Consider the following 26,008-nt stretch of genomic DNA (forward strand, 5'->3'; position numbering starts at 1 on the left):
TATGATGAACTTGTCTTTTGGGCAGCAAATTGGCTGGATGAATTACTGGGGTATGCCAGAGCTACTGAGAACTTTGTTACTTATGTAATTTTGTAATTACTTAGGCTGTTCCTTAGGAGTATATGATGCAAGAAGAGAGACAAATATTTGGTTGTTGGAAGTCGTGTGAAAACTATGGTTGCTGAAAGTACCATGTGAAGTCCTTCAAGCCACAATGTTTGTAAAAAGATGAATTGCATTGTTTCCATTATAATGTGAGCTATTTTGCAGATAGGTCTCTAGCTAGTAATTTCCTGTAGTTTTGAGAGCCATGTTGGAAATGCAGTCAGTTTTTGTACAGTGCCATTTTTTGTGTGTGCACTATATTCCTGGATTTTCTGTTGATCATTACTGAGGTAACAAAATGACTGATGAAACAAATTGAGTACTATTTTTTTGTTACTTTTTTAAAAAATTGCAGTTAAGGAGGTTAAAACTACATGTCATGCCATGTAAAAAGATGATAAAAGTTTCATGATATCTTAAAGTTCTGGTTTTCATCTTTCACTTTTTGAATTTTGTTATTGGTAAATTGTTTCAATACACTAATAAAATAGCTTAAATATTTTGAGTGTGTGATGCCTGGATAAACAATATCTCTTGGGATTTTGTTTGTTTGCTTTGCTTTGATATTTTTGCTGTGGTTTTTTGTTTGTTTCCCCCCCCCCTAAGTATTTTTAAATTAATTAAGTTCTTGAGGTAATCACTAAGTCCTTAACAGAAAATAAATGTTGGAAGTACACATCAATTTGGCAGTTAAGGTCTGTTTCATGCAGGATGTGTTCCAGAGGTACTGCCTCACACTTCTGTTTTTCTTAAATGAAAGAACCTCTTCTAACAGTATATCTGTGAGTGAAATGCAAGCTAGAAATTACATGAGTCATTCATAAGGAAAAATAGCTTCTGTATCTTTTAACTGATGTTATAAAAATGTTAGCTGGTGGGCTTTCTTTTTGTGCCTCATCACATTTTGAGAAGAATAGGAAGAATGACAGGCAAAGAAAATCACATTTATACTGAATTAAAGTAATGCAGATGCATTCAGGAGAAGTACCTGACCAGGGTAAAGTAATGTTGCCATTTAGAAGAAGAATCCTTTGTTAAATTAAGCAGAAGAAATACTACTTACAATGTATAAAATTTTTAAGTCTTTATTAGTATGAGTGTTCACAAATGCCTTTTGCATAATTAGGTTGTGCATTTCTGGTTGCAGTTAAGTATAATTGCAGACCATCTCAATGAAACAAATTCCTGTTTGGCAGCTGCATCCTCAAGTAATGGTGTAATTTAGTCTAAGCTGTTCTGTGCTTCCGTTCTCTGAAAACAAAGGGGGCTGGTGCAAAATAAAAAGTGTAACTAAATGTTCTTGAACTATTGTGTACCTTGCTCTACACAGGAAGATCTGTTTTGTAAATTTGACTAAACTGCTGGTTTCCTTCTTAACTCTTAATGAAGCTTCATAAAGTACTGTTTTCTGGAGTTTGGTTTCTCAGTATAAGAGAGGCAGCTTAAAAAGTACATGGATTGAACTTGTATTTCCTAGAGAAAAAGTCAGAAACATAATCATTATTGTCGGGACTAAAATGTTATTCTTTCTTTCAGTCCACTCTTTAGAAATGTAGTTGCATTGTGGACTCAATTTCAGACTTGTTCAGACTCAATTTCATGAGTGCAGGCTGAAATAGGATTATGTTACACAAGTGTGAGAGTGGAGAGAAGAGGAAGAGAAAGGGAGATCAACATCTTAGGTCTGAAGAATGAGAAGTCTGTGCCTCAAGTTGTACTTTCTTAAAAATACTAGCAATGAAGTAGGATAGTTGTGCTTCTCCACAACTTCATCTGCTTTCTGCAGTTTAAGGTCACTTTCTCTTCTATTAGAGAATAGATAAAAGTTAATGCCAAGTTAAATTTAGGATGTGAGGTATATTGAACTGAGATAAATAACTGTCCCAAGAGAACTGAGAATTGAATGAAGGTGATGGCTTAGTTTCCTTAGTAGGCAGAGAGTCTAAAATAATGATGTGTTTCTCTGGGGAGTTGACTTTTCTCTCAGATGTATTTTTGCTCGGTAAATACAGCTACTGAGGTTTGTGAACTTGGAGGTTGCAACTCATTAGTGCTGAAAAGAAACAAAGGGAAAACCAAAATATTTCTCTCAAAACCTGGAGAAATTGCTCATCACCATTCACTTTTTCCTTTCCCCAGGAGGAGTTTAGCTAAAACCAGTGTGTGGGGAAGTTGGAATAGTCAAATCTTAAAAATTTCCAAAACTGTCAGCTAGGTTGTGTACAAAATTCCTTTGCACTTGCACATAAATGATCCCAATAAAATTGCTGCTGCTTCTTTTGCCACGGTGTGTGTGTGTGCTGAACAGTGGCTGTAAGTACTGGTATGGTAAGAGAGTGGGTTGGGTTAAAAAAGCAAAGTTGAAGCATGACTTGTCACCTGCCTGGGGAGGTGGTGGAGTCACCGTCCCGGGATGTGTTTAAAAATAGACTGGATGTGGTATTCAGTGCCATGGTTTAGTTGAGGTGTTAGGGCATGGGTTGGACTCAATGATCTTGAAGGTCTCTTCCAACCTTGTGATTCTGTGATTGAGTTTATGTTGTAATTAAGGACTGGAATGAAGAGAGCAACCACTGAGCACTGTTGTAGCCTGGATATCTTGAGGCCAAGAGACACTTCTGCAAGCTGTTCACAAGACAAGGCTGACACCCTGCAGGGTTTTGTACTGGTCAAAGGCAGCAAGTGATGGCTGGCTGTTCTTCATGGCTGCAGAAGGTTCTCCCAAGCATCTTCTCTCAAAATGTTTGAAGATTTTGTTGCATTGTCTTCTCTGTGTTTTTGGATGCTGATCAGTCATGGACACCTACAGTGTTGAAGGGTTGTGAGGAGTAAGGAATGAGCACAAATAATGTGCAATACAGGAGTGAGCTAACTGGCTGAAGAGAGGAAGGAGGCAGAGGGATACTGGTACTTGAAGAGTTAAGTATTTTTGTATTTTATTTTGAGTTAGTATCTTTGTAGAGTATGTTAGATTTTTACTGTGAAGGCAATTTGGTATTAAGCAAAACCTTTAATACAGATTTAGCACTAAGACAAAAAAGGTCATGCCCACTCTACCCCCAAAAAAGAGCAGTGTATCTGTTCAGGGAGAATATCCTTGGTTAGAGTGTCCTTGGTGGATTGTTGGTAGCCCCTGTGTAAGTGACATTCATGCAAAAAAATTTAAAAAGCACAATATTTAGGGTTTTATACTTCTAAGAAGACACAGTTGTCAATAAGTGACTAATTCTTACATTAAAAATATTTTCGAATTATTGAAACCTTGATTTTATACATGCTGTAAAAGACTCAGCCTGTTTTACATAGTAATTTTAGATATGCACATTCTCTTTTGTGTTTGGCTCATAACTTTAAGGCATTAAAGTGGATCCACCTTTTTTTTTTTTTTTTTCCCCAGAGGAATACGGCATGTTTAGGGGCTGGCCTTTGTCTGTCATGCATTCCCACCATAACAGATTTAGCAAACTGCAGCTGAGAAGTTAGACTAGTTTGTACTTTGTGCTGCTTGTGCCAGGGAAAAAGCTTTTGTTTTCACTGAATCACTGGCATGTCGATTACTTTGATGCAAGAAAGCATCCAGTTTTGCTGCTGTCTGTATTTTCAATGAAAGAATGCAGGCAAGAACAAACAGAAATCCTAAGAAAGAGCTTACTATAGAATCTCCACAGAAGGGCAGGGATGCAGGTCCTTGCGAAGTGCAACCGGAGAATCCTGTGGTTGTACTGGTAAGAATTCTTTAAACAAGCCGTCTCTTCCCTTTAATAATTCCAGTTCTCTCTGTCAATGAAAAACTTCTTCATCTGCTGCTGGTGAGAAGTTCAAGCATTCTTATTTGTGAATAATTTGCATTTAAGATTTAGGTTTGATTCTCTGTGTGTAGTCTGCCTTTTTAATTGGTTTTTGCTGTTCTAGTTTACCAGATCTTCGGTTCTCTTTGAGTGTGACTTTGGAATTTGGCATTCAGACTAACTGCTTTTCAGTCTCTTCTGTCTAGCATGTTTATACAGCTCTTTGAACCTAGCATGAAAACTGCATATGTTTTAAAACTCTTTTTAGTGTGTCTGTTTTTTAATTGCCCAGCATATCTTCCAGTTAATGTGTCTTTGAACTTCCTAAAGTGTGTGTGTAACAGTTAAATTTTACTTAAATGATCAAAGAACTATCTAAATAATTAATGACTACTTCTGTTAAAGCATCTATCTATCTGTTAAAGGACTTATTTTTCAATTCTTTCAATGCAGATTATTGAGGAATTTAAAGTTTTAAAATAATTTCTAGTGATGGAAAAGGGAAATTTTCTGTATGTGGGGGAAATAGTCAAATAAGAACTATTTTGTCTGAAACACTACTAGACACTTAGTTCTCTTGGAACTGTAATAATATAGCAGGAAAACATAGAGAGCAAGAGAACAAGAGCTGTAACGAATCCACCAAGTCTCTTCAGAGGAGAGTTGGTAAACTAGTACTTACATATCAGTAGAAAGAAGTACTTCGATAGTTCTTACTAAAAATTCAACTTTATTTAGTATTATTTCATGCTTAATTGCTGTTGCTGATGGTCCTCTCTTTATTTGTCTGCCTGTAGTTGAAGTTAGTGGGGTGATTGTCAAATTATAGTGTCCCCCCTCCCTCTTACTTGAACTTCACACTATGTCTTTAGGAATTGAACTAAAACATTTTGCCCATCTGTATTTAGTAATATTCATCTATAACTTTTGGAAATTGTTACTGTATATAACTGAAAGCTTACATGTGTGCTAGTAAGACAAACTTTCTTTTCCTTGTCACTGAGTTTTTTTGGTTTTTTTCTATTCAGAGAGTTGTTAGTATAATGTGGTTTTTTTTTTTTTTTTTTGGATGGGTGTGTTCTGATTTCTGGTCCAGATTTTCATCAGTACAATATGAGCTAATCTTCTGTGTGCTTTCCTGCCTTTGGAATGTTTAACTTTATTTAGAATTGTTTTTATTCCCCCATGAATACTCAGAGAGGATATTAGTGTTTCTGCAGATACTTAAGAGTACTGTAGCTAAGCAGCAAGGGACATGTACTTATTTAAGAAGAAAAAAGTATGAAACAATACTATGTTTACTTATCACCATTTAAGTACCTCCTTATAATTTTTCAAATACTGCTTAATTTAATGTCCATGGAATAATGCACCTCCAGTGTTTGCACTTATTTTTTCATTTTTGGATGTAGTGCATAGATTCAACACAAAGGTCAATATTTAAAGGGAAGAACATTTAGGTTTTGCATAGGTCACATTAAAAATGTCTTCACTGTGATTTCAGTTACTATTTTGTTCCTAATATGTTTTTATATATTTATATATATATACACGTGCATATATAGCACAATTATAGATCCCTTTTGTCTAGTTATTGGGGAAGGCTAGATGGAGTGGTGCAAGTAACCTGCAGCAAATGTGCTGCCAGGCGCAAAGCAAAAAGTAGGGTGATATGTTTCATTTGACATTTGACATTGGTGCAGGGTGCCGTGAGGTAATAACTGAGACTGACAAAGTAGATAGTTGCTGTAACAAAATCTAAACAGCAGAATTTTGTGTTTCCTGGGTTAAAAACCTGGGAATTACATTAGATAGCAATCCTCAAAAGTGTATGAAACAGTAGGCTTCTGGTTTACTCTAGTAATACCTCTCATTTACTATTGTCTAAAATATTCTTTCAAGTGTGGATGTATTCCTTTTGTGCAAATATGATGTGATTCGCCTACCATTCAATTTCGGGATTCTTTATAAAGATGAGATAGACTCAGCTGTCAGGAAGTAACAGGTTTTTTTGTCATATTAATTTATGTCGTATTCATTTAATTTTTTTTAAATGTAGTTCATGAGAGTCTGTTGGAGTATTGAGGGAACTGGGTATCTATAACTGGAAGCATCCCATGTGTTATTGAAATAATGTTATTTGATTGAGTGCTGTGCCTGAATTAACTTTTCCTGATTAGGTGGGTGGGTTCACAGAAAGAGTCATCTGCTGCTTTCAGTGCCAGTATGTCAGTATGTGTGCTCTTTTGTGTCCCTGTGATTTGAATTACATTGTGTCATAACTTTGCTCTTGAGGTTAACAAGCAAGAAGAGCCCGTGGAAAAAGCATTTAGATTTTTTCAGGTGGTGCCTGAAAACCCTGCTTGGGATGAGCTGCTGTTGTGCTAGCTGTTGTACAAGTTATTGGATGAGTTTTCCTCCTGCCCAGCTGCATTTTGATAGTCACAAGTAGTAACTGCTTATCAAAACAGATGATGTTTCTGGGAAGTTGGATCTTTTGGAGGTTGTCTTTCCACTTGGAAACTTGCTGGCAGTATAAAATGTAATAGTTAAAAGTAAGCTCTAGGATACAAATAATTTCTTGAATTAATTTTTAAAGCCTCAAGCTGGGCAATTTATTTTATGTTTATTGTGGGACAGTATGATACGTAGAGCTGTTACCCATGTTTAGTATTAAATAATCTTACTGTATGTCCACAGTGGCTTTCCTCAGGCCACCATTAAGAAATACATAACACCTATTCATCTATTTATATGCTGCTTCCTGCTAGTGCCTGTAGCTCCATTTTACTCCTTATGGGAACTTGTTAATTTGCAGGTGTATAAGCCAAACATGTTTTTATAAGGTAAATCATGTTTTGTAGCAGGAGGGTAGCAATATTCAGTGTGCTTAGCCTTACCATCTATTGTTTTCTGAGAAGGGAATTGGACAATAACAATTGTCCCAATTTAAGCATGCAAGAAAAACGTGTCCTGTGGGTTTTTTTTCCTGTAATGTGTAATGTAGGTAATCACCGAACTCTTAGCTTAAAATTTATTTTATCTGATGAGTTTTGACACTGCTTGTCCAAATATATATATATATACACACTGTATTCTGACAGATTAAAATGCTTGCTGTGTGGGTGTCATGACTGCTGTTTTGAAATATTTTCTATTTCTGATAAGTTTCCATGCTTATAATACTCAGGCAAAACCCAAAGTGGTATGGCAGAAAATTTGCTCTTTTATCTTTCAAAAATATAGCCTTGGCTGGCTCGAGACCAGCCATGAATGCCTATGCTTTTAGCATTTTCCTAGATTACAGAAATAAAAATGTTGTTGGCTGCAGATTAATAGGAAAAGTTAAGCCTTGTAAAGACTGACTTTTAGTGCCTATAAACTTGATGTTGCAGTTTTAGCTGGGCTGAGTTTTATCTGTGTCTGCTGGTCCATAAATCGTATTTAACAATCGTGTAAGTACCCATCATATTTTCTTTTATATTACATGAAATAATAGACCAGATTTTTTTTTTAAGTGTAGAAGAGCCCGAGAGAGAATCTGCTTCCTTGTGCTGTTTTATATCTGGCTAAATGCCAGTATCAGTGTGTTGTTTATTGTTTTCTTTTTTCATATCTGGTCCAAACTGATAAAACATCCTCTTCCTTTTGAATCTGACAAATGACTAAGAAAGAAATGAGTAACATTTAGGAGAAACCCAAGGAAGCAAATTCTTCATTAATATTTACATAAATGATATTTCTGCAAATCAAGTACCTCACTGATTAAATAGGAAAAGTCTGTATTTTAGACCTCAGCTCCAGTGAACTTTAGATTCTTTAAAAGCTTCTCATGAGGGAGGATTTTTCTTTTTAATCTTGTATATACAGCATGCAAACAAAATGTAAGCAAAGCTTATATTCTTTTAAGATTCCTTTTCATGAATTTTATAGTTGTGGTAAGCCAGTTTGGTGACTACAGGGCAAAGAGAGGCATTTGCAATTAATTGGATGATTTTTAAAGCTGCATTTTTGGGTTTTGAATTAGCTGTGCTAGACAAGTGTGTGTGTGTGTGTGTTTGCATGCCCACTAAGTAATTTTAGTTGTATTTTCTTTAAAAGTAATCCTTTTCCTCTGGTTTTGCGGGTGAAATGAGAGAAGCCAGAACTAGCTTTCTTCCAGTCTTCACCTGTCACCTTCCCAAGAGAATTAACAGGAGGGTGGACATAGCTCTTCAGCACCAGGGAGAAGTGGATGAGAGTGCCGATCATGTACAGCACCATGTAAAAATCCATTAACCATTTGAGATGACAGCTTTCCCTTGCTACCAGGCTGTGGAACTGGGGCTGTGATCTATCCACTTGCTAGTTCAGATAGTAGCTGTCCTGCTTTGGGAGCTTTCTGACGATATTGACCAAACACGTGTTTATTCTTTCCTTTGCAAAGCTCCCCAAATTGCCACAAGTGGTCACACAGGCATCTGATCAGCATTTCAGACACAATCTGACTGGAAGGCCCCTGGTTGGAAGGAATTCTCTCAAGCTAGATCACCTCCTAATCTGTCACAAAAGCTCTGGCTCAGCTGCTGGTCTTAGTGTGAGAAGGCTCAGAAACGAGCCACGAGAGAGGGGAAGGGTCCTTCTGGTGTCAGCCCTGCTTTTAATTGCTTTAAGCCAATTGTGAAGCCAAAGCTTTTCAGCTAACTGCAGAGGCTGTAGAGACAAATCAAATAGTCCTCTGCTGGTGTTTTTTTAGGCATAGCTTAATTTGCAGTATTTTCTCCTAAAGGTCAGTCATCCTGCACCACTCTCAAACCAACCTGTCACCACAGCATGTTAAGTATAATTTCTCATGACTCTTGAGAAGGAGTGGTCCCATGGGAAAGGCAAACTTGACCAAAAGGAGTGACTGGGCCACATTACTCTAGTAGTCTCTAAAGCTTCCTTTAACTTAAGAGAGTGTATTGCATAAGAGCTCAAGCTCAGTGGTTGGCAGGTGGGCATCTTGCTTGCCTGGATAGACCTGTTACACTGAAAGTGAGAGAAAGGTGAGCAAAGGGTGTTTTGTTTTCTGGCTGATGTGTTGCCTTCTACTTCATTTATAGACCAATAACGTTTGAAATGCTCTTTGTATTCTGTTATCTCTGTGCTTAAAGAAGAAAATTTGTAATGGACAGTTATTGCCTTAGTGGAGAGTTAGAAGAGGTGAAGTTACTGTAGTTTATTTGTAATCAGAACTGGTTATGACAATCCACTGGAGTGGGGTTGCTCAATCTGAAATTTTGTGAAGGGGTAATTTTGCAGTGTCAGTATGTAGGAAATGTTTCAAATAGTTGGGTGGACAAGGTGTTAAGGAAGTGTGGAGCACATCATTTCATTAGCTTGGCATTCACTGCAGCAGTCTGAACACTTAAATGCAAACTTGCAACCAGAATATTTTGTGTAAATTAGTACATTAGAGAAAATGTAATCTTTTCTTAGGTTGTGCTTGCCTTATGCTTTTCTGAGTTAAATTGTCCAACCATTTCAGCTACAGATAGGTGCATGAACATGAACTTAAGCCTTTTCTGATGGACACTGACATTAGTTCTTGGCTTTGTGATAATGCATGTTCATGAATGACAGGAGAAGATGTGGCAGTAGCTGGGGTTCAAGTGATAAGCTCTCCAAATGTGTCAGAGTGCAATATGGACTGAACTGAACAGCCCTTCTCCATCTCATCTGAGCAGAAAGATGTCAAAAACAACATAATAATCATGGCTCTTAGAAGTATTGGCCTGTGCTGAGTATGTTCTTACATAGCTAATGAACTTCTGGTAAATCCTTCTGTGTGATTGTAAATGCTAGCTATTTTTCTTAACAAAGCTGCATTTTGTTGATAATTTTTTGGTAGATTTTTCCAGACTTTGCTTTTTTTGCCTTTTCAGCTGTTATGCTTTATTATGTTCCCACATTTTTCTTGCCAATAAAACTACTGTGTGGTACACATGAGGGAATCTCAAATAGCTTGTGAACTAAGCCTGAAAACTTTGGTAACGTTTTCTGACCAAAGCTTTCCTAATTCCTTAACAAACAAATTTATTTGATTCACTTTTGGATGAAGAAAACACCTGTAGCATTTCTCAGAAATATTATTAATATACTAGTGATTAACAGCAGTTACTGATAGAGATATTTGTTCTGTGCAGGACAATTAGAATTTGAAAGGTTATTGTCATGAGTTATACAAAACAATATATAAAGCTTGTTGGGGCATTTTACCTATAATGATGACAGAAGCCGGTCTTGCTGCTACAGTTATATTTATTATACCTTATCTGTAAATTAGTACCCCTGATGTTGAGAAAGTATAATTTATAAAGTCTCTTGCAACTGTTTCTTGTAAAAAAAAAATAATTTTACGTCTGTTACTGTGATGCTGAATTTTAGTTCCAGAAAGTTCAAACTAGATTGTAACCCCATCTTTTTACATTAGTTTGCACACTCCGAGGCAGAGCTGCCTTGTTCAGAGCTCTGTCTAAACCTGCTTTGCCATCTGACCACTTAACAGAATGCTTGGCAGGGTGAAGGTTTTTCTCTGTCTGATTGTGCAGGGGCAGCTGTAATGCCTCATCTGCAGAAAGGGGCTTTAATGTGGAATCAATGCACAGTTACTGAGGAAAGCTGCTTGTGCAATTAAGAGGGAAGTAAATGGCCTATGGGAATTTTGAAAAAAAGTAGAAAGGAGGAATGTCAATTAGCCTGCCCCTGCTGCAGGTTACTGCTGATTTAAAACACAGCTCAGTCTTTGAGCTAAGGTTGTTCTCATTCCTGTTAAACCCAGATCAGAGCTTTCTGGGCTGTATCAAGCAAAGGTAACCATCAACATAAGAGACTAGTAATTTTTTTATAATTTTCTTTTGCAGTGAGAATACATATGTGATTATGAAAATAAGCTCTGGCTTACTGGATTTTGTGAAATAGTTCTGAGGCAATCAGCATGCTTGTCTTGAATTGTCACTTGCACTTCCCCATATGGTGTAATATGACAAAGTCTGCATTTTGAATACTGTATGTTTTTGATGTAGATGCAATGTAATTCTGCCAGTCTTTTAAAGAGTAACTTTTAGAATAAGTCAACAACTGTAATTTTCCCTCAATATACCTGAATTTATTTTGATTTTTTCTTTTTTCCTGTAGGCAAAGCCAAAACTTATAGAACCAATAGACTATGAAAATGTCATTGTTCAGAGAAAAACACAGATTTTGAATGATCCTCTACGTGAGATGCTACTGTTCCCTTATGATGACTTCCAGGTAATTTAATCCTCTCTGTTTTCATTGTGGTTTTTTTTTTTTGTTTGTTTGGGGTTGGTTTCTTTTTTTACCACAGTTTTTTTATAGCAGGAGCCATGAGGTGACAATTTCCTATTTCTTTCTTTCTTAACTCTCTTTAGCTCCAAAAATCTGCACAAAATCTTTTCTGTGAGTCCCATTACCCTGCTTGATTTATTCTTTTGAGTACAGAAGAAATAGCACAATTTCCTCATCTGACCATAAGATCTACTTCTTCAACTCAACAATTTTACTGCCTTTTGGAGTAGATGATCAGTCACTTGTAGGTATTCCCCCTCCCTTTGCAATGTAGGAAATTATGTGATTACTGTTTAAAAAAAGCATCTGCTTTCTTCAATTCTTAAACTGATTTTCCCCCCATTCTTAATAGTGAAGCACATGAACCTGTTCAAATGCAGTCTGCTACTCTTACCTGCATTGTCCCAGCCAAAACTGTGTTCTAGCAAAATACCCCTTACATAACAGAGTTTCTGACTCGATTAAGCCAGACTTCAACAACCTTTGTGATAATCTTGTTATATTTTTTTAAATGACAATGTTTATCTAAATAAATAGTTTATTTCACTACACCTTTTAAAAAAAAAATCTTCTTGTAGATCTAGTTAGGATAACTGCCAAGCATCTTAGAGACTGGAGTTGGAGTAAATAGTGAGGAAAGTCTCTTGTCTACATGCCCATACCTGCAATCAAAATGTCTATTTGAAAAGCATGCAGACATGTGAACAGTCTGTAAATTAATTTTATTCAACCAAGTAGTTGAAGCTAAGTTTGTTTACTGTGGGGAAAGTTGATGATGAGTTGGTATATTTCTACAGAAGGACATCTAAGATCCTATAAATTAAATCTTGAATTTGTAATGAATTTTCTCCAGCCTATTAGAGTGTTTACCTGAATGCAGCTGGAGTCTTTTTAATACAGTCTGGGGGCTTCTTTTTCTTTGATTCTGACATGAATAACTCTACTTGTAGTCTTCCCATTCTCAGCTAAAAAATTTGAGTTTTGGGAAGCTACAGTTATTTAGAGAGGAGTTTGGGCTTCACGTGTTCACAGTCACATGTGGAAGTTTATAGCATGGAAGTAAGGCTTCTTGAAAAGGATGTTATACTGAGACAAGTTTTCGAATACGGAATCTCTCAGGATGATACCCTACACCAGGTATTGGCTTCAGGACTGAAAAACATGAGTAGGCTACACCACCAAAATCCCCTTCTGTAGTGTGTCTCTTCAGTATCACAGATCAAGAGGAATCCAGGTTACTTCTGCTAAGTGTGCTCTTATCTGATTGACTAGTTCACTTACCAGGGTCATTCTGGTGAACAGCTCTGAATTATCAATGGAGAAGAAACAAACCCATTAAGAATATCCTCGGGCATTTTGTCTGAGCAATCTGGGATATGGCTGAAGTGTTTAACTGCTATTTCTGCAATTCTTGTCTCAGGCCTGTATGAATGAAACTAGTCCATAGCTCTCAGTCTCATCCTTCAGAAGGAATGACTGAATTTTGTCATAAATCGTAATGGCTTTTGTCATCCTTTGTTTGGATTCTGTGGTTAGATTTTCATCAAGGCAGGCATTAAAGGGTGTGTTACATCGGAAGATTTCCTTCAAGTAGTCACAGTTTTGGAATATGGTCAGTTTTTCTGTTTCTTTATCCCTCATCAGTATAATATCTGAACAAATTTTGTGGGTTTCCCCAGTTTTGGCAGAGTCTCATTTTATACATGATTTATGTGAAGACTGGTTTGTACTATCAAACTGTATTATCAAACTTTTATTTCCTTCGAAGACTTGCTGGCACAAACTAACTCCAAATATTGTTGTTGTACACATGACTCTTCTGCACTACTTTGATCTGTCTAGCTTGTTTTCAACAACACAAAGCATTTAAATCTGTCATTCAATGTATTAAGGAAATTTTCCCAAGTCAGAGAACAGAAAACTCTTAAGTGTTTAATTTGAAAGTTAAACCTTTTAACCCTGTTCAGTTTTCTCTAGCCATATTTACAGGTTTGAAATCACTAGTCATTATATAGTTGCCAGTATAATTTGAATAATTAAAAAAATATTAAGGCATATTTTATGTGTTTACCATTCAGCTTTGCATGTATTTTTTTAATTCCTCTATCTTGTAGCTGTCACTCAGTATATGAGCAGCTCTTGGGTAAGCCATGGCTCAAATGTTTGATACTGGCCTCATCCCCATCAAGAAAAATTTAAAATAGTGAGCTAGAACATTTAGAACTACCTGTAAACACACGTAGGACTGTTTATAAGTGAAAACTCCTATCATTGTCTAGAAACCTGTTCAAGCTATTTCCTTTTAGAGCATTCAGTTTTTATCTTTACAAATTCTTCCTCACACTTAGGTTAAATTGATTACAATGTAAAAACCCTTGCCTGGAAAGGAAGCCCAGCAGTGTTAATTTATAATGACATTAAGAGTAAGGCTATTTTGTTCAGCATGGCCCTAAAACTAGCACTTAAAATGGCATAGAAAATACTTAGCTTGCAGTACTAGATAGCACTTTTAGAATTTTTGGAAGATTACTGAAGAAGCTGCATGTTTTCAAAGAAGCACCATTGATGATACCAACATTGAATTTATGTTAAAGCTTAAATTCTTTAGAGAGAAATTGGAAAGAAATATCTGTGCTTGATTTGGATTTTTTCAGGTAATGCAGTTAGATAATGGAAAGTTAATTTATTAGGTGTGAGAGGCTAGTGTTAAAGGAGCACCAAATAATTTTTGTCCATATCAGAAATTAAAAAGCACAGCAATGGGCTTTTTTTTGGATCACATATAGCTTTCCTCCCTTCCTCTCTTTTTCTTTTCCTCCAGATTAAAATTGTCTAGTGAGGGAAAGGGAGAAAAAAAAAACGCAAAAGGGGAAAATAACTCTTTTTCTGTTCAGGTATGACTGTTCTCTAAACATGCTGTCAGAAGCAGCTCTAAGCTCAAGTCACTACCAAAGAAATGCTCCAGTCTTGGAAAACTTATAAAGTTTGAAGGATTGTTCTTCAGCCAGCTATCTAGTTACAGGAACCTGTCCAGATTTCTACTTAACTGCATTTGCCATTGTCCCAGACGTGGTTATCTGAGGTTATGAAAACCGTTTTCTCTCTTTTTATATATGTTTGATAGCAGTTCATTTACTTTTCATAAGAACATGATTTCTGTTCTGCTTTGTGCAGAGCTTCAAATCCAAAAAAGTAGGCTTGTAATTTTTTCTTTCAAGTTTTTTTTTTTCCTTCATGCTATTATATCAAAATAACAGCAAGATTTGCTTTTCTGTTGTTACCAGAAGAGTTCTTAATCAGCAACTTCATCTCCGTATGTTGGGTCTTTTTAAATTTACCACTTGAAGATTGTTTCAGCTGCTTTTCACAAGCTCAAGCTCTGAGTTTTCTGCACTGAATTCACTTACCAGGTTACTCCCTATCTTGTTCTCAACAAATGTATAGGGGCAGACGTGTTTGGAGACATGTTTTGCTGTTGGCATCACTGAATTTACTTTCATTCTCAGTAAGTGGGGTGTCTAAACTTTCTTCATGCTTTGTAATCTGTTCATTTTTACCTGCATTTTTGTCTTCTTTTCCGTTATGGTGCCTATACAATGTGTTTGTTAATTATGATGATAGAACCAACTTTCTACTTCCCCTTGGAACATCTTCCTTAATGTTCTTGCTTTTCTCAGTCACAACAATGCTGCCAGTTTTTCAAGGGTATCCCTCTTCTAGCCTCTTGGTAAAAAGAGCCATCTCCTTTGTAACAGTAAATCACTATATCCATTGGATACTCTTGTATTCAAGTTTGTGCCTCTTCATGGCTTGCTGTAAATTTCTCATCTGAATCTCAAATTTGCTCAATAATGGAATGGGTTTCTAACTAAATAGCACTAGTTTAAAACAGACCACCTTTATGGTGGTGGTGGCGACGTTAAAGTCATATGCTCAATGACTGCAAAATTGGTGATGTTTATGTTAATTGGACAGTGGGTAAATTATTTAAAGAAACCTTAACCCAAAGCAGTGCTAGTGTGTACTTGGCAATAAGTCACCTTTTATCTAAATACCTTTTTTTTTTTCTTTCAAAATATCTAACTTTTGAGCACTACCTCAAATTTTAAAGGAAATCACAGAACCATAGAAGGGTTTGGGTTGGAAGCAACCTTAAAGTTCATCTTGTTCTAATCCCCTGGAATGGGCAGGAACCCCTTCCACTAGACCAGTTTTCTCAGAGCCTTGTCCAGCCTGGCCTTGAACGTGTCCAGGGATGGAGCATCCACAGCTTCTCTGGGCAACCTGTTCCAGTACCTCACTGCCCTCACAGTAAAGAACTTTTTCATAATATCTCATCTAAACTGCTTTCTTTCCATTTGAATCCATTCCCCTTGTCCTGTCAAATAATGCAAATGCAGGCTAAATTTGCTTGTAGCAAATAAAATGTGAGTACATTCCTACCCATGTTAAATTTGTCTTTGCAAAGTTATTGCAGTGTTATTTTGAAGGCAGTTTGGTGCTTTAGCTTAGACATCATTTCACCTTTGTTATTTCTGGGTTTGAGCCTTTTGGATTTAACACACTTTCACTTAAAGCTCTCAGCTTTTATTTAATGCGAGTTAAGTACTTCTGAAAATAGATACTGTGCCAGCTTTGCAGAAGTAAAACTAAATCCAGGTCATTCTATGAGAAGGCACATTTTCAGTAGAGGAAAAGCAAAAAAATGTCCAAGTAATGTCCTTATTTTAGAGAGCACAAATTAAACTGGTCAAATAACTAATTTTGAAATGTTAAAAGTAATTTCCCTATTACTTTTTCCATTTAAAATCTATTTGATGTTTTTCCTTAAGTCTTTAGCCAACCATTCAAAATTGATTTAGTTTGGAAATTACTTTATAATACAGGTTCAGACACTTCCCATACAAAGGATCTGACACTTCCCATGCAAAGGTTAAGTCACTTCCGACACATGGTTGTTTTAAGGGCAGGGTCTCACAGCTTGCCATCTTTTCCACTGCATCTTTTAGAACAATTTCTCTCTCTGCATCTGGAGCATGAGTCTTTGTGGTAACAGTCTCACAGGCAAACACAACCTTGGGACAGAAAGAGCATCCATTGCAGTCTGCACTCTTTGTGGACAGGTTCACTGTCCATATTCCATCAGGTTTCAGGTAGCGAGGACACCTTGGTTGACTCGGTGAAATGTTCTTGCTGCTGTTCTCTATTCTGAGAGCTCAACATATCCTAAATCCCTGGGACTCAGTCAGAAAGTTGTGTCAGTAAAAGTCTGTTCACTCTGTGCCTCAGTAAGTGCATGTGAGTCCTGGCTTGTGTTACAAGTGGCCTTCCTTAGTTTTGACAGCAGAGTAATTGAAAGGGTTTTTTAATTTTCTTTGAGAGCATGAGACAAACACTTTGTAGTTCCTGATGCTGCCATAAATCAAATGATCACTCAAACCCAGAGAGTTGAAAAGTTTCATTTCTACAAAACAGTTCAGGCAATGTAGTTGTGAAGAGAGTTTATTGAGAAGACAATCCTTCCTTTCCTCATTTTTCTTTTAGAATATAATGTGTATTTATGTGCATGCTTGCTTTTAAAATATCATGGTGCTGCTTGAGTAATTATTTCTTAGGAGTTTGCTCTAAATCACAGTACCTCACTCATTACATTTCCTGTCTCTTTGATGCACTACTGCAGCTGATGGATGTGCTGAGAAGGAGACAGATGCATTAAGAAAATTACTAATATGAACAAAATTGACAAGTCAGATTCTTCTGTTTTGTCACTGATATTGATACAGTACTAAGATAAAAATCTTGTTATGTGTGAACAACTAGAAAAAAGCCCTTACTATTGTATTGATACTTGTGAAGCAGGGTAACAGCAGCAGATGTTTTAAAAGTACATTCAGCAAATTCAATTTTACCAAATTATGCTACCATGTTAAAATTTGATTGATAAATTCATGGGTTTCCCATGAAAAGTGCCTGGTAAGATGCCACCTCGGTCTCTGTTTTTTCTTAAAATAATATTTTTTTAGGAAGGCACAGTATAACTGTATGCTTGTAGAATATATGTAAATACTGCATGTAATATTTATACATTATATAAAATACAAATAATTTCTCATCAAATATGAGACTATTTCATTGGAATAGTATCTAGAAATTCTTGTCTTAAGGAAGTTTACTACTCTTAATAGAAGTTTTTATTTCGATAGCTTGTTAAAACAAATACTTAATATGGTTTGAAGATATTTCTAGAATTAAAACAACTTCATTTTTAAAAGCTGTTAGCATATAAGTGTATATCTTCTTACAGGTTGCTTTTTTGTTTTTTTAACTGTAGTTTGCAAGGTTTATTGGTCCCATGAAATATTTTGGGGTTTGTGATATTTGTTTTTAATACCTCCCCACCTCTCCCACCCAAGAAGTTAGCATTGTTGCTTTTAGTGCTCTGGACTAGATGAATGAGTTGACCATGACTATGGGATTTTTTTTTCCCTTTCAATCTTTACTGTAATTGAATGTTCTTACTTAAATACCCTCCCCAGTTAATGGAGTGAGGCTTTGGTTATGAGCAAGATAATCAATCATCTTATGGATCAGACTCTCCAAAGAGATAAGGTAATGCACCCTTTATTTTTCAACATAACATGTGGAGCTTTTTCTTTCACATTTGAGGGACCACAACCCCTTTCCAGGTCCTGGCTGTGTAAACTCTCTTGTTCACCTTTGATGGCCTAAGCTATGAAATTCCTTTCCACATAGTGCAAATACAACTTCTGTTGCTGTGTGGTTATTTTCATTTGTGGTCCAGAAGATTTTGTTAAGTTTTCATCTTTTTCACTTTACAAATGTAAAGTATCCTAAGGCTTACTTCAACACAGGTCTGAGAAGCAGAACTTCATGGTCACGGAGCTATTTCCTGCTCTCTGGTAACCTTCCTGTGCCTCTCTTGAGAAATGGCATAGGATAGGAATAAGTTTTGTCTTGGTAGGCTGAAGTGTATATATATATATACACTTCAGTGACCCACATCTTCTGTCTAAACCTGCAGTTAAACAGTGCTAGTCTCATTTTTGGTCACTTGAGATCTGCAGTTGAATTACTCTTTTATTTTGGTGTGGTTTTCTTACCTTCCTTGAATAATAGTTTTTATATGTAGTAATAATACTACCTTAATGTCTATCTTAAAAATGTTTGAGTTATGTTGTCATGGTGGAATTATTTTTTTCTAGTATTTTCTTTCCCATGTTGACAATACAGTGGAAAAAACTGTCCTACGGCATCTATTTCTCACTGATTCCAATCTTGCCCTTATTGTGAAAGAAGGAACATGTTGCTTGAATGAAAGCAAATTCTCACTAATTGGCTATTCTGAAACATCATATTCATAGGATGCTTTCTGCTGAGCTTTTCTTCATTGTAGTGGTCTAGCTGAGTGTGGCCATAATGTGTTATCTTCCCTTTAATTGCAAGCTTCTTAATTGCTTTTGTTGTTTATCAGACAGCATTATTGCAGCGGCAGAGTCGATACATTCGTTCAACAGTTCCTGAAAATGCAGAGAAAGAAGCTCAGAGCCTGTTTGTAACTGAGGTAATACTGAAGTTGCATGTCACTGTGTGTAATAACAATAGTATACCTGACTTGTTTTTCTTCTCCTTCATTTTACCATTTAAAACAGAGAAATAAGCCCTGAAAAAAGAATTAAATATTTATTGCCACTTACTTGTCAATTATTTCAAGCCAAAATTTCCAGGGAAACCCAGTATTAAAACACAGTATTTTTTTTTTAAAACCATATTATTTTATTAAAACACAGTATTGGTGGCTGGAAAATAAGTTTTACAGGATAGCTTTTAATTATTTTGTTTGCACCATTGTCTTTTGGAGATGGTTCTCCTCCACTTCATTGCTTTTGGCTTTTCCAGATGAATGAATTCTTACTTTGTTAATAATAATCTTGTACAGATTGTTGGAACAGAGGTATCCAGAACTGTAACACTTGTGGAGGCCAAAATTCATTATGACTGTTCAGCTTGTATGCAATATGTAGAAGAAACATCCTCAACCCTAAAGTTTCTCAGAACTGTTTGCTTAGGTTGGCATTCCTTTGGTTTTGTGAGGTTGTTCTTCATTTGTTGTTTTGTTGAAGCCTTTAAGGAATTAAAGGTTCAATTGTTTTTCCTTTTTTTTTTTTTTTTGTATTATCTACTGGTTTTCTACTGATGTGCTTTAAGCTGATATTTTAACATCTGAAACAAGTAAATATCTGTTGTAACTCTGATAAAACTGAAGGAACTCCACATAGCTGAATCTACATCAATGTGATTTATCCACACTGATAAATACCCTTAATACCTAACCTAAACATTTCTGAGATAAATTTGAAGAGGATAGACAAGGGAGGAGTGTTAGAGGTAATTAATGGGGTTTAATGCTGAAACAATTGCTTGGCAAGTATTAAACTTGTGTTTTGAAATACAAAGAAAATATTTGCGATTTATTGGATGCTGTGTTTGTGTATATGTAGATTTATTGTATAACATAAAATTTTGTATGGAATGGTTTCTGTCAACAGATTTTGTCAGTTTTATGTTACTTTGTTCAAAGCCAAGATAAATCAGTACTTTTGTGTTGTAACAATATGGGTGGAGTAAAATGGTATTTCCTGTGATCTAGATCAGAACTTAATGACATAATTGCTTTTCAACCACTGCAAGCATCCAGTTTAAATTTAAGTATTAATTTAATTGCACTGGAAGTATAAATTCAGGAAAAGATGGTTTTGGCTTTTTTGTATCACTATGTGCACAATTGAATATTCTGTTTTAATAAGGTGTCTGTTTTTGTGCTGCGTTGTCTAAGAGCTCAGTCGCGTTTTCAGCTTCAGCTGAGTTTTCTAAAGGCTTGGCCATGTTTTCAGCTGCAGCAAAATGCTGGTTTAACTTTTTGGACGACTGAAGATGGTTAATCCAGATGTTGAGTGCATTAATAATTTTCTGGTTTTATTAAATATATGTCTAGCAGATTATAAAATTCCATTGAAGCATATAACTTGTTCCAAAAAGCTACATTGCATTAGACTATTGCAAAAGAAAGGAAGTGTACAGAATTTTCAGATATTGATATGTAACCACAATAGTTCATAAACAGACATATCTTAAGGGATTTTCTTGTGCTGTGTCTTATTGAATTCCTTTAATCCTCTTCCAGTTAATATTGATACTTGGTTTTCATTTAAACAGTGCATCAAAACCTACAATTCAGACTGGCATATTGTTAACTATAGATACGAAGATTACTCAGGAGAGTTTCGACAGCTTCCAAAGTAAGTATGTTATTTAGTTTGTTTAGTGGTATGATAAATTGAAATTGTGAAGGAACTTTGCATTAAATATGCTATATCCATGTTTTAGAGTCAGTAGATATAATAAAGACTTGATGAACTTGAATGTGTAATATCATGTTAAATCATTTTCTGGCAAGGTACTGCAATAACATTGCCTTCTTAACAGACAGGTCAAAACAAGACATTGTATCATTGACAATGTGACTTTAAGTATGATAACTAAAACAGGCTAATATGTAGATGAACCTAAAATGGTAATATCCTGTTTTCATCACTTCAAAGGCAGCTTTTGGAACTCCCTTTAGGAGCTTGGGGAATAGAACCTAACTGAGATGGTGGAGCAGGTTTTCACAAGGATGATTCAAAGTACAAGCCTAACTGACATCTGTTACAAACTTTCTAAACCATCTGCTAGAGAAATGTTTTCCCACTTTTTCAAAATTTTGTAGAAAGAGTATAGAGATTAGAATCTTAATTAAGAATGTCTGAGAGTAGCTAAATACTCTGAGTACCCCAACTGTGGAAGATCTATGTCTTCCCTAACTTCTCTCCTGCATCTATCAGCTAAGAAATAGTTACCTTGCCCTCTGGAGAGTTCTGATCTACTCACAGGTTTTGTACAAGTCAGTATCTGGTTTTCACTTGTCCTGAACAGAAACCACAATAGGAATTTTAAAAAAATGCATCATCCTGCAAGGAGCCAGTGGTTGCAGGTATGAATTCTGAATTCTTACTGATAAGATACTAGGAGTGCAGTGAATGAGAAGGCATTTGTTCTCTTCAGTTACACATTAGCACAGGAACAAGCAGAACAAAAGGGACATGGTGGCCAGATGTACAAATGAGGAAAATTGCTTTCTAAGAAATAGAATTAATGAACAATATGTGATTTTACATAGTTATTCTTGTGCTTTTTCCTCATCAGTAAGACAAGAAAATTTTAATTTTTGCATCCATAAAATATGTAACTAATCACAAAATTCCTGGTACTTCAGAAGCTTTTTCTTTTGTAGTAAAGGGACAAAGCCAGACAAACTTCCTGTTCATTTATATGAAGTGGATGAAGAAGCAGATAAAGATGAGGTGAGATAATAGCAATTCCTTACTTTCTCTTGTTTTCATTAAAGAATGTTAGGTGTGCAGAAGTTGTGAGTTTGATTAAGTGTTGATGTCAGTACATGAAAACAGAGATTAGCTTGAACCTCCTTATTGGGAAGCAAATCAGTTATTTTACCTGTCTCCTTTCAAATAACCTTGTTCTCTGGAGATCTGTCAGGTGAGAGAAAAAGTTTTGACAGATAATAAAATTGAAGTTTTAGTACTTGGTGACATACAATCCTTCAGCTGTCAAAAATCTGTTTTATACTGTGTCTATGGAGGCAGGTTTCCAGAGAGAAGTGTGTCCTGCAGTTTAATCATGGAATCAAGTAAAATCAAAGGTGAATCTGTTCCAGCACAACAGCACACACACTTCAGCATGCATGACAGTATAGCATACAGAGGGAGCTAAATTCAATTCATCACAAATTTGAGTATAGGATAAGACTTGAAGAGCTGCCATGGAAACAAAGGCTTTAAAAATTGACTAAAACTCCTAGATATTGTCTCTTGTGTCCTTGACTTAGGGAAAGGAGAGATGTATAGCATCAAGCAATTTTCAAGTATTTCAAATGCCAAAGACTTTTTCTTCAGCAACTACCTTTGTTATTTTTGTGATTTATTTATTTTTTACCACACCCTATTTCAAAACACGTTTTTAAATGCCACTGTTACCTTTTCTTACAGTTACTTGAACTCTTATGTCTCAAACAAGAATTAAAATATTTTTTTTCTTTTTTTGTGGTTTTTACTCTTGGCAATTACTTTGCTTCTAAATTCCTGGTATTCAGAACTGCTGCATATGAAATGAAAGGATTAAATGTGAAGAAGTTGTTTGGGGAATTCATCTGAGTAGATAGATTCCCAAGCAGAGAGTCCCAGGCTGATGTTTATCCAGCACTGCTATTAATCTGCACTGTGATATTTGGAAAAATAACTTTATACATCTATGCCCAAAACTTCCTATTTGTAGGATGGGAATAATTATGATTACTGTTATGCTGACATTTAAAAGACTTGGCATTATTTACTGTGATAATATTTCTGACAACAGAAGTGTATTAGAAAACAGTGAGTTAAACACTAAGAAATTAAATTATATATTAATTATATATATTATATTAAATTATTATATAATTATATTAAATTATATGACTATAATTCTTACCAGGAAATACATTATGGATAGAGTTAGTTAAACAGTGAAAAACTATAATTTGGCTATTAGCAGGTAATTTGTGTTTTATTAGGAAATGTAGGTAGAAGGACTGTCTGTGTCCTGTAAGAACAAGCAGGAACAGAGTATCGCTTTCAGAAGTACAGTCACTGGAGGAGAGGTCTGCTGCTCTTTGAGGAACTCAGAAAATAAACACAAGAAAAAGACATGCTAGGAAGAAAAGGGAAGTTAGTGGGACAATAGAGTGGGGAGATCATAAATTTTTTCATCAAGGGAAGACTTAATGCCAGAGGTGTTTCTTCCAGACATTAATATCTTTCTATGCCAAAAAGCACAGATGCAAGCCTTAGATTGAAAGTTGTTTGGTCTTTTTGCTTCCCTTTTGTTTGTGTTTGAAGAAAGCTGATTTATTAAGAGAATGATAGAAAACAAAAAGTTAAAAGTGATTAAAAATTGGAGGAAAAACAGATAAATATTAGTTTAATCCCGCATCATTAAAAAGGAGAAAATTACCTATCCAAAAGTAATTCAGGCTATCAGGCCATCAGGTTGATGTTTGCAAATGGAATTTTTCAATCTGGTATGGGATCAAGATACAGGATTGTTTTTGTTGAAACAGACTTTGGAGCCAAGTTTGTGGGAAAGATCACTTTAAAAAGTGCAGCACAGTGTGCAGCAGTAATGATAAAAGTGAGGAAATTACCTTACCAGTTGGAAACAGGAAGTATGTTTTCAGTGTGAGAGTCGTGTGTTAACAACTGGATCCTGGGTTCCTTTGTATTAACAGATGGTCAGCTGGAAAGATTCAGTAGCTTTTTGGCTCTGTAGGCAGGAATTCTGCCTGACAGAAGAAATGGTGTAACTAGAGAGGCCCACATGACGCTCAGTTTTATTGCTAGAAAACAGCATGCAGCTCAGCGGAGTTGGGAAACTGTGCACCTCAGAGACTGGGAACTGGAGTCTTAATAGAGCTAAATCTTAATTTTTGTTAACTCAGGTCATTAATGAATTTTAGCGGTATGAGGTGATCCTACGCATGGTTTGTGCAATTACAGAAAAGCATTGGTTGTTTTGTGCCAAGTTTTGGCAAAAACTCATCATCTACTCATGGCCTTACACTTGTAAAGGTGATTTAAGCCCACCCTTTCCTTGGGGATAACTCACACCAGGGGAGGTGAAGAGTCATATAGAGTCATATTTGGAAACCCAGTGTTTTAAGTTGTATCTGTATCTTTATTCTTGTACAGGAAAAATAATTATCTTGGTAATAGAAGAACAGTGGAGGCTAATGACTTGAAAATATGGAAAAATGATAACTGTATTGCATGGACAGTGAGACTCTTTGGGGCACATGAAAATTTACTGGGTATTTCTGGTCTATGCCTTTGGGCCATTATATCAGATGCTCTGGTAGTTGATGACCATGTCATCCTTACTGGGCCTAACTTCAATAGTACCAAGCTGATTACAAATTTTAAAAGGTCAGATTGATGCATCTTTTGCCTTCTGTTCACAGTTTTTTGAAGTTCACATGTGCATATGCTTATGAGTATGCAAGGTAGACAGACTAAAAAATCTGTAAATAAATTATCTAGTAACATTTTACAGAATGTTCCTTGATTCACTTCCAGAAACAAATTCATGTTATTCCAAGATTTGGTTTAATGTTCAGTTGTTGAACTAGTGACTCTCTCCCCCTTATATAATCAGTTTTTGTTGCATGTTTGCTTAACAGCAAAGAAAAGGAATTAGAAAAAGTACTTGAGATACTCAAGGATGTTTTGTGATCTTGTTTTCAGCTGGATGCTCAGCTAATTCTGAATATTTCAGTAAAAAAATTACCAGGAGTACTTCTCCTCTAGATAGATGAAAATCCTCCTACAGGTCTAATTCATTAACAGTTTTGTTTCAAAATGGGCTACATCAACTGGAAACCATGGTAATGTCAGCTTCGTAGTACTCTAAAAGATTACTTGGAACTGGTGATTTAATATTTGTTCTGTGGCAGTTATAAATCTGTCTTTTGATCTGTTTTGATTGCAGAATGCTGCTTTTTGGTAGTTGTTAACATGCTAAGGTTTTTGATGCAGTCATTCAGTTCCCTCCCCTGGCAGATGGATGTGGGGTACAGGCAGTGGGTGTGATGTGTGATGCTTGCATTGGATCTGCTGTTTGTGAACTTGCCATCACTGCCAAGTTCAGTCTTGTTCTCTCTGCAAAGCTTTGATTCTGATCTGTAAAAGGGCAGACCCAATTCAGAATTAATTCTCTGTAAATTCTTAAGAAAGTCATGTCTTTGAAATACTGTATGTAAAGCAAAATGGTTTGAGAAATCTTGATTGAAGTTTTGGATAAGCATGTGTTTGCATTGTTCTTTTTTGGCAATAGAAATTTGTGAAAATTCTTACACTGTGGAAAAGGTTACAAGGTATATGTTAGCAAATGTTTTAAGTTTTGACTGTTTGCTCATTCCCCTGTTTCATTGGGATTTGTCTTGACTAACATGAAGCTATGTATAGGCTGGATCATCCTGTTGGCTGTAGATAAAGCCTGTAGAAGTGGCCAGATTACATAGTAAAAGTTAGATGAGGTCAATCTCATTCCAGGTCTTTATATAAAATAATGGAAAAGCTATAGAATTTCAGCAGGGACTCATGGTACATTATTATCATTATGTTATGACCATAGTTATTCCAACTTCTAAAATGACTTCTGAAATTATTGATAAATACGACATGGACCGTGATGCAAACTTTTACCTTTTCTTTTTCCTTCTTTTTTTTTTTTTTTTTTTTTTTTTCTTCCTTTCTCTGTATTCCTTTCTTCCTTTCCAGGATGCAGCATCTCTTGGGTCTCAGAAGGGTGGAATAACAAAACAAGGATGGCTTTACAAAGGCAACATGAACAGTGCAATCAGTGTGACGATGAGAGTAAGTTTAAGAATATCTTACATATAACAAAAACCTAAGCACTGATACTGAATATCCCTGTGCCTTGGAGAGGTCAATTTGTGATATGTGTTTAGTTCTAAAAAAAAATTGTATGAAAAGAGGGGAGCTTGTATGTGCTTCATATATCTGAAACCTTTGCTTTTATTTTATGTAAACCAGAAAAAACAAGACATGAAAAATCTAGTATGTGGGAGGAATTAAATTTTCCTAATTGTACTT

General features: G+C 35.8%; 1 protein-coding gene across 1 annotated transcript in view; it reads left to right on the top strand.

Moving 5' to 3' along the window:
* Positions 1–3,716: 3,716 nt before the first annotated feature.
* DOCK9 (dedicator of cytokinesis 9) overlaps positions 3,717–26,008 on the top strand; it is an 82,976-nt gene continuing 60,684 nt past the window's right edge. Inside the window, exons 1-6 of the mRNA XM_053934308.1 lie at positions 3,717–3,830; positions 11,052–11,168; positions 18,718–18,807; positions 20,460–20,542; positions 21,577–21,646; positions 25,673–25,768. Coding sequence (XP_053790283.1) covers positions 3,717–3,830; positions 11,052–11,168; positions 18,718–18,807; positions 20,460–20,542; positions 21,577–21,646; positions 25,673–25,768 — 570 coding nt within the window. The remainder of the gene's footprint in view (positions 3,831–11,051; positions 11,169–18,717; positions 18,808–20,459; positions 20,543–21,576; positions 21,647–25,672; positions 25,769–26,008) is intronic.

Source organism: Vidua chalybeata, chromosome 2, assembly GCF_026979565.1.
Source record: "Vidua chalybeata isolate OUT-0048 chromosome 2, bVidCha1 merged haplotype, whole genome shotgun sequence".
NCBI lineage: Eukaryota > Metazoa > Chordata > Aves > Passeriformes > Viduidae > Vidua > Vidua chalybeata.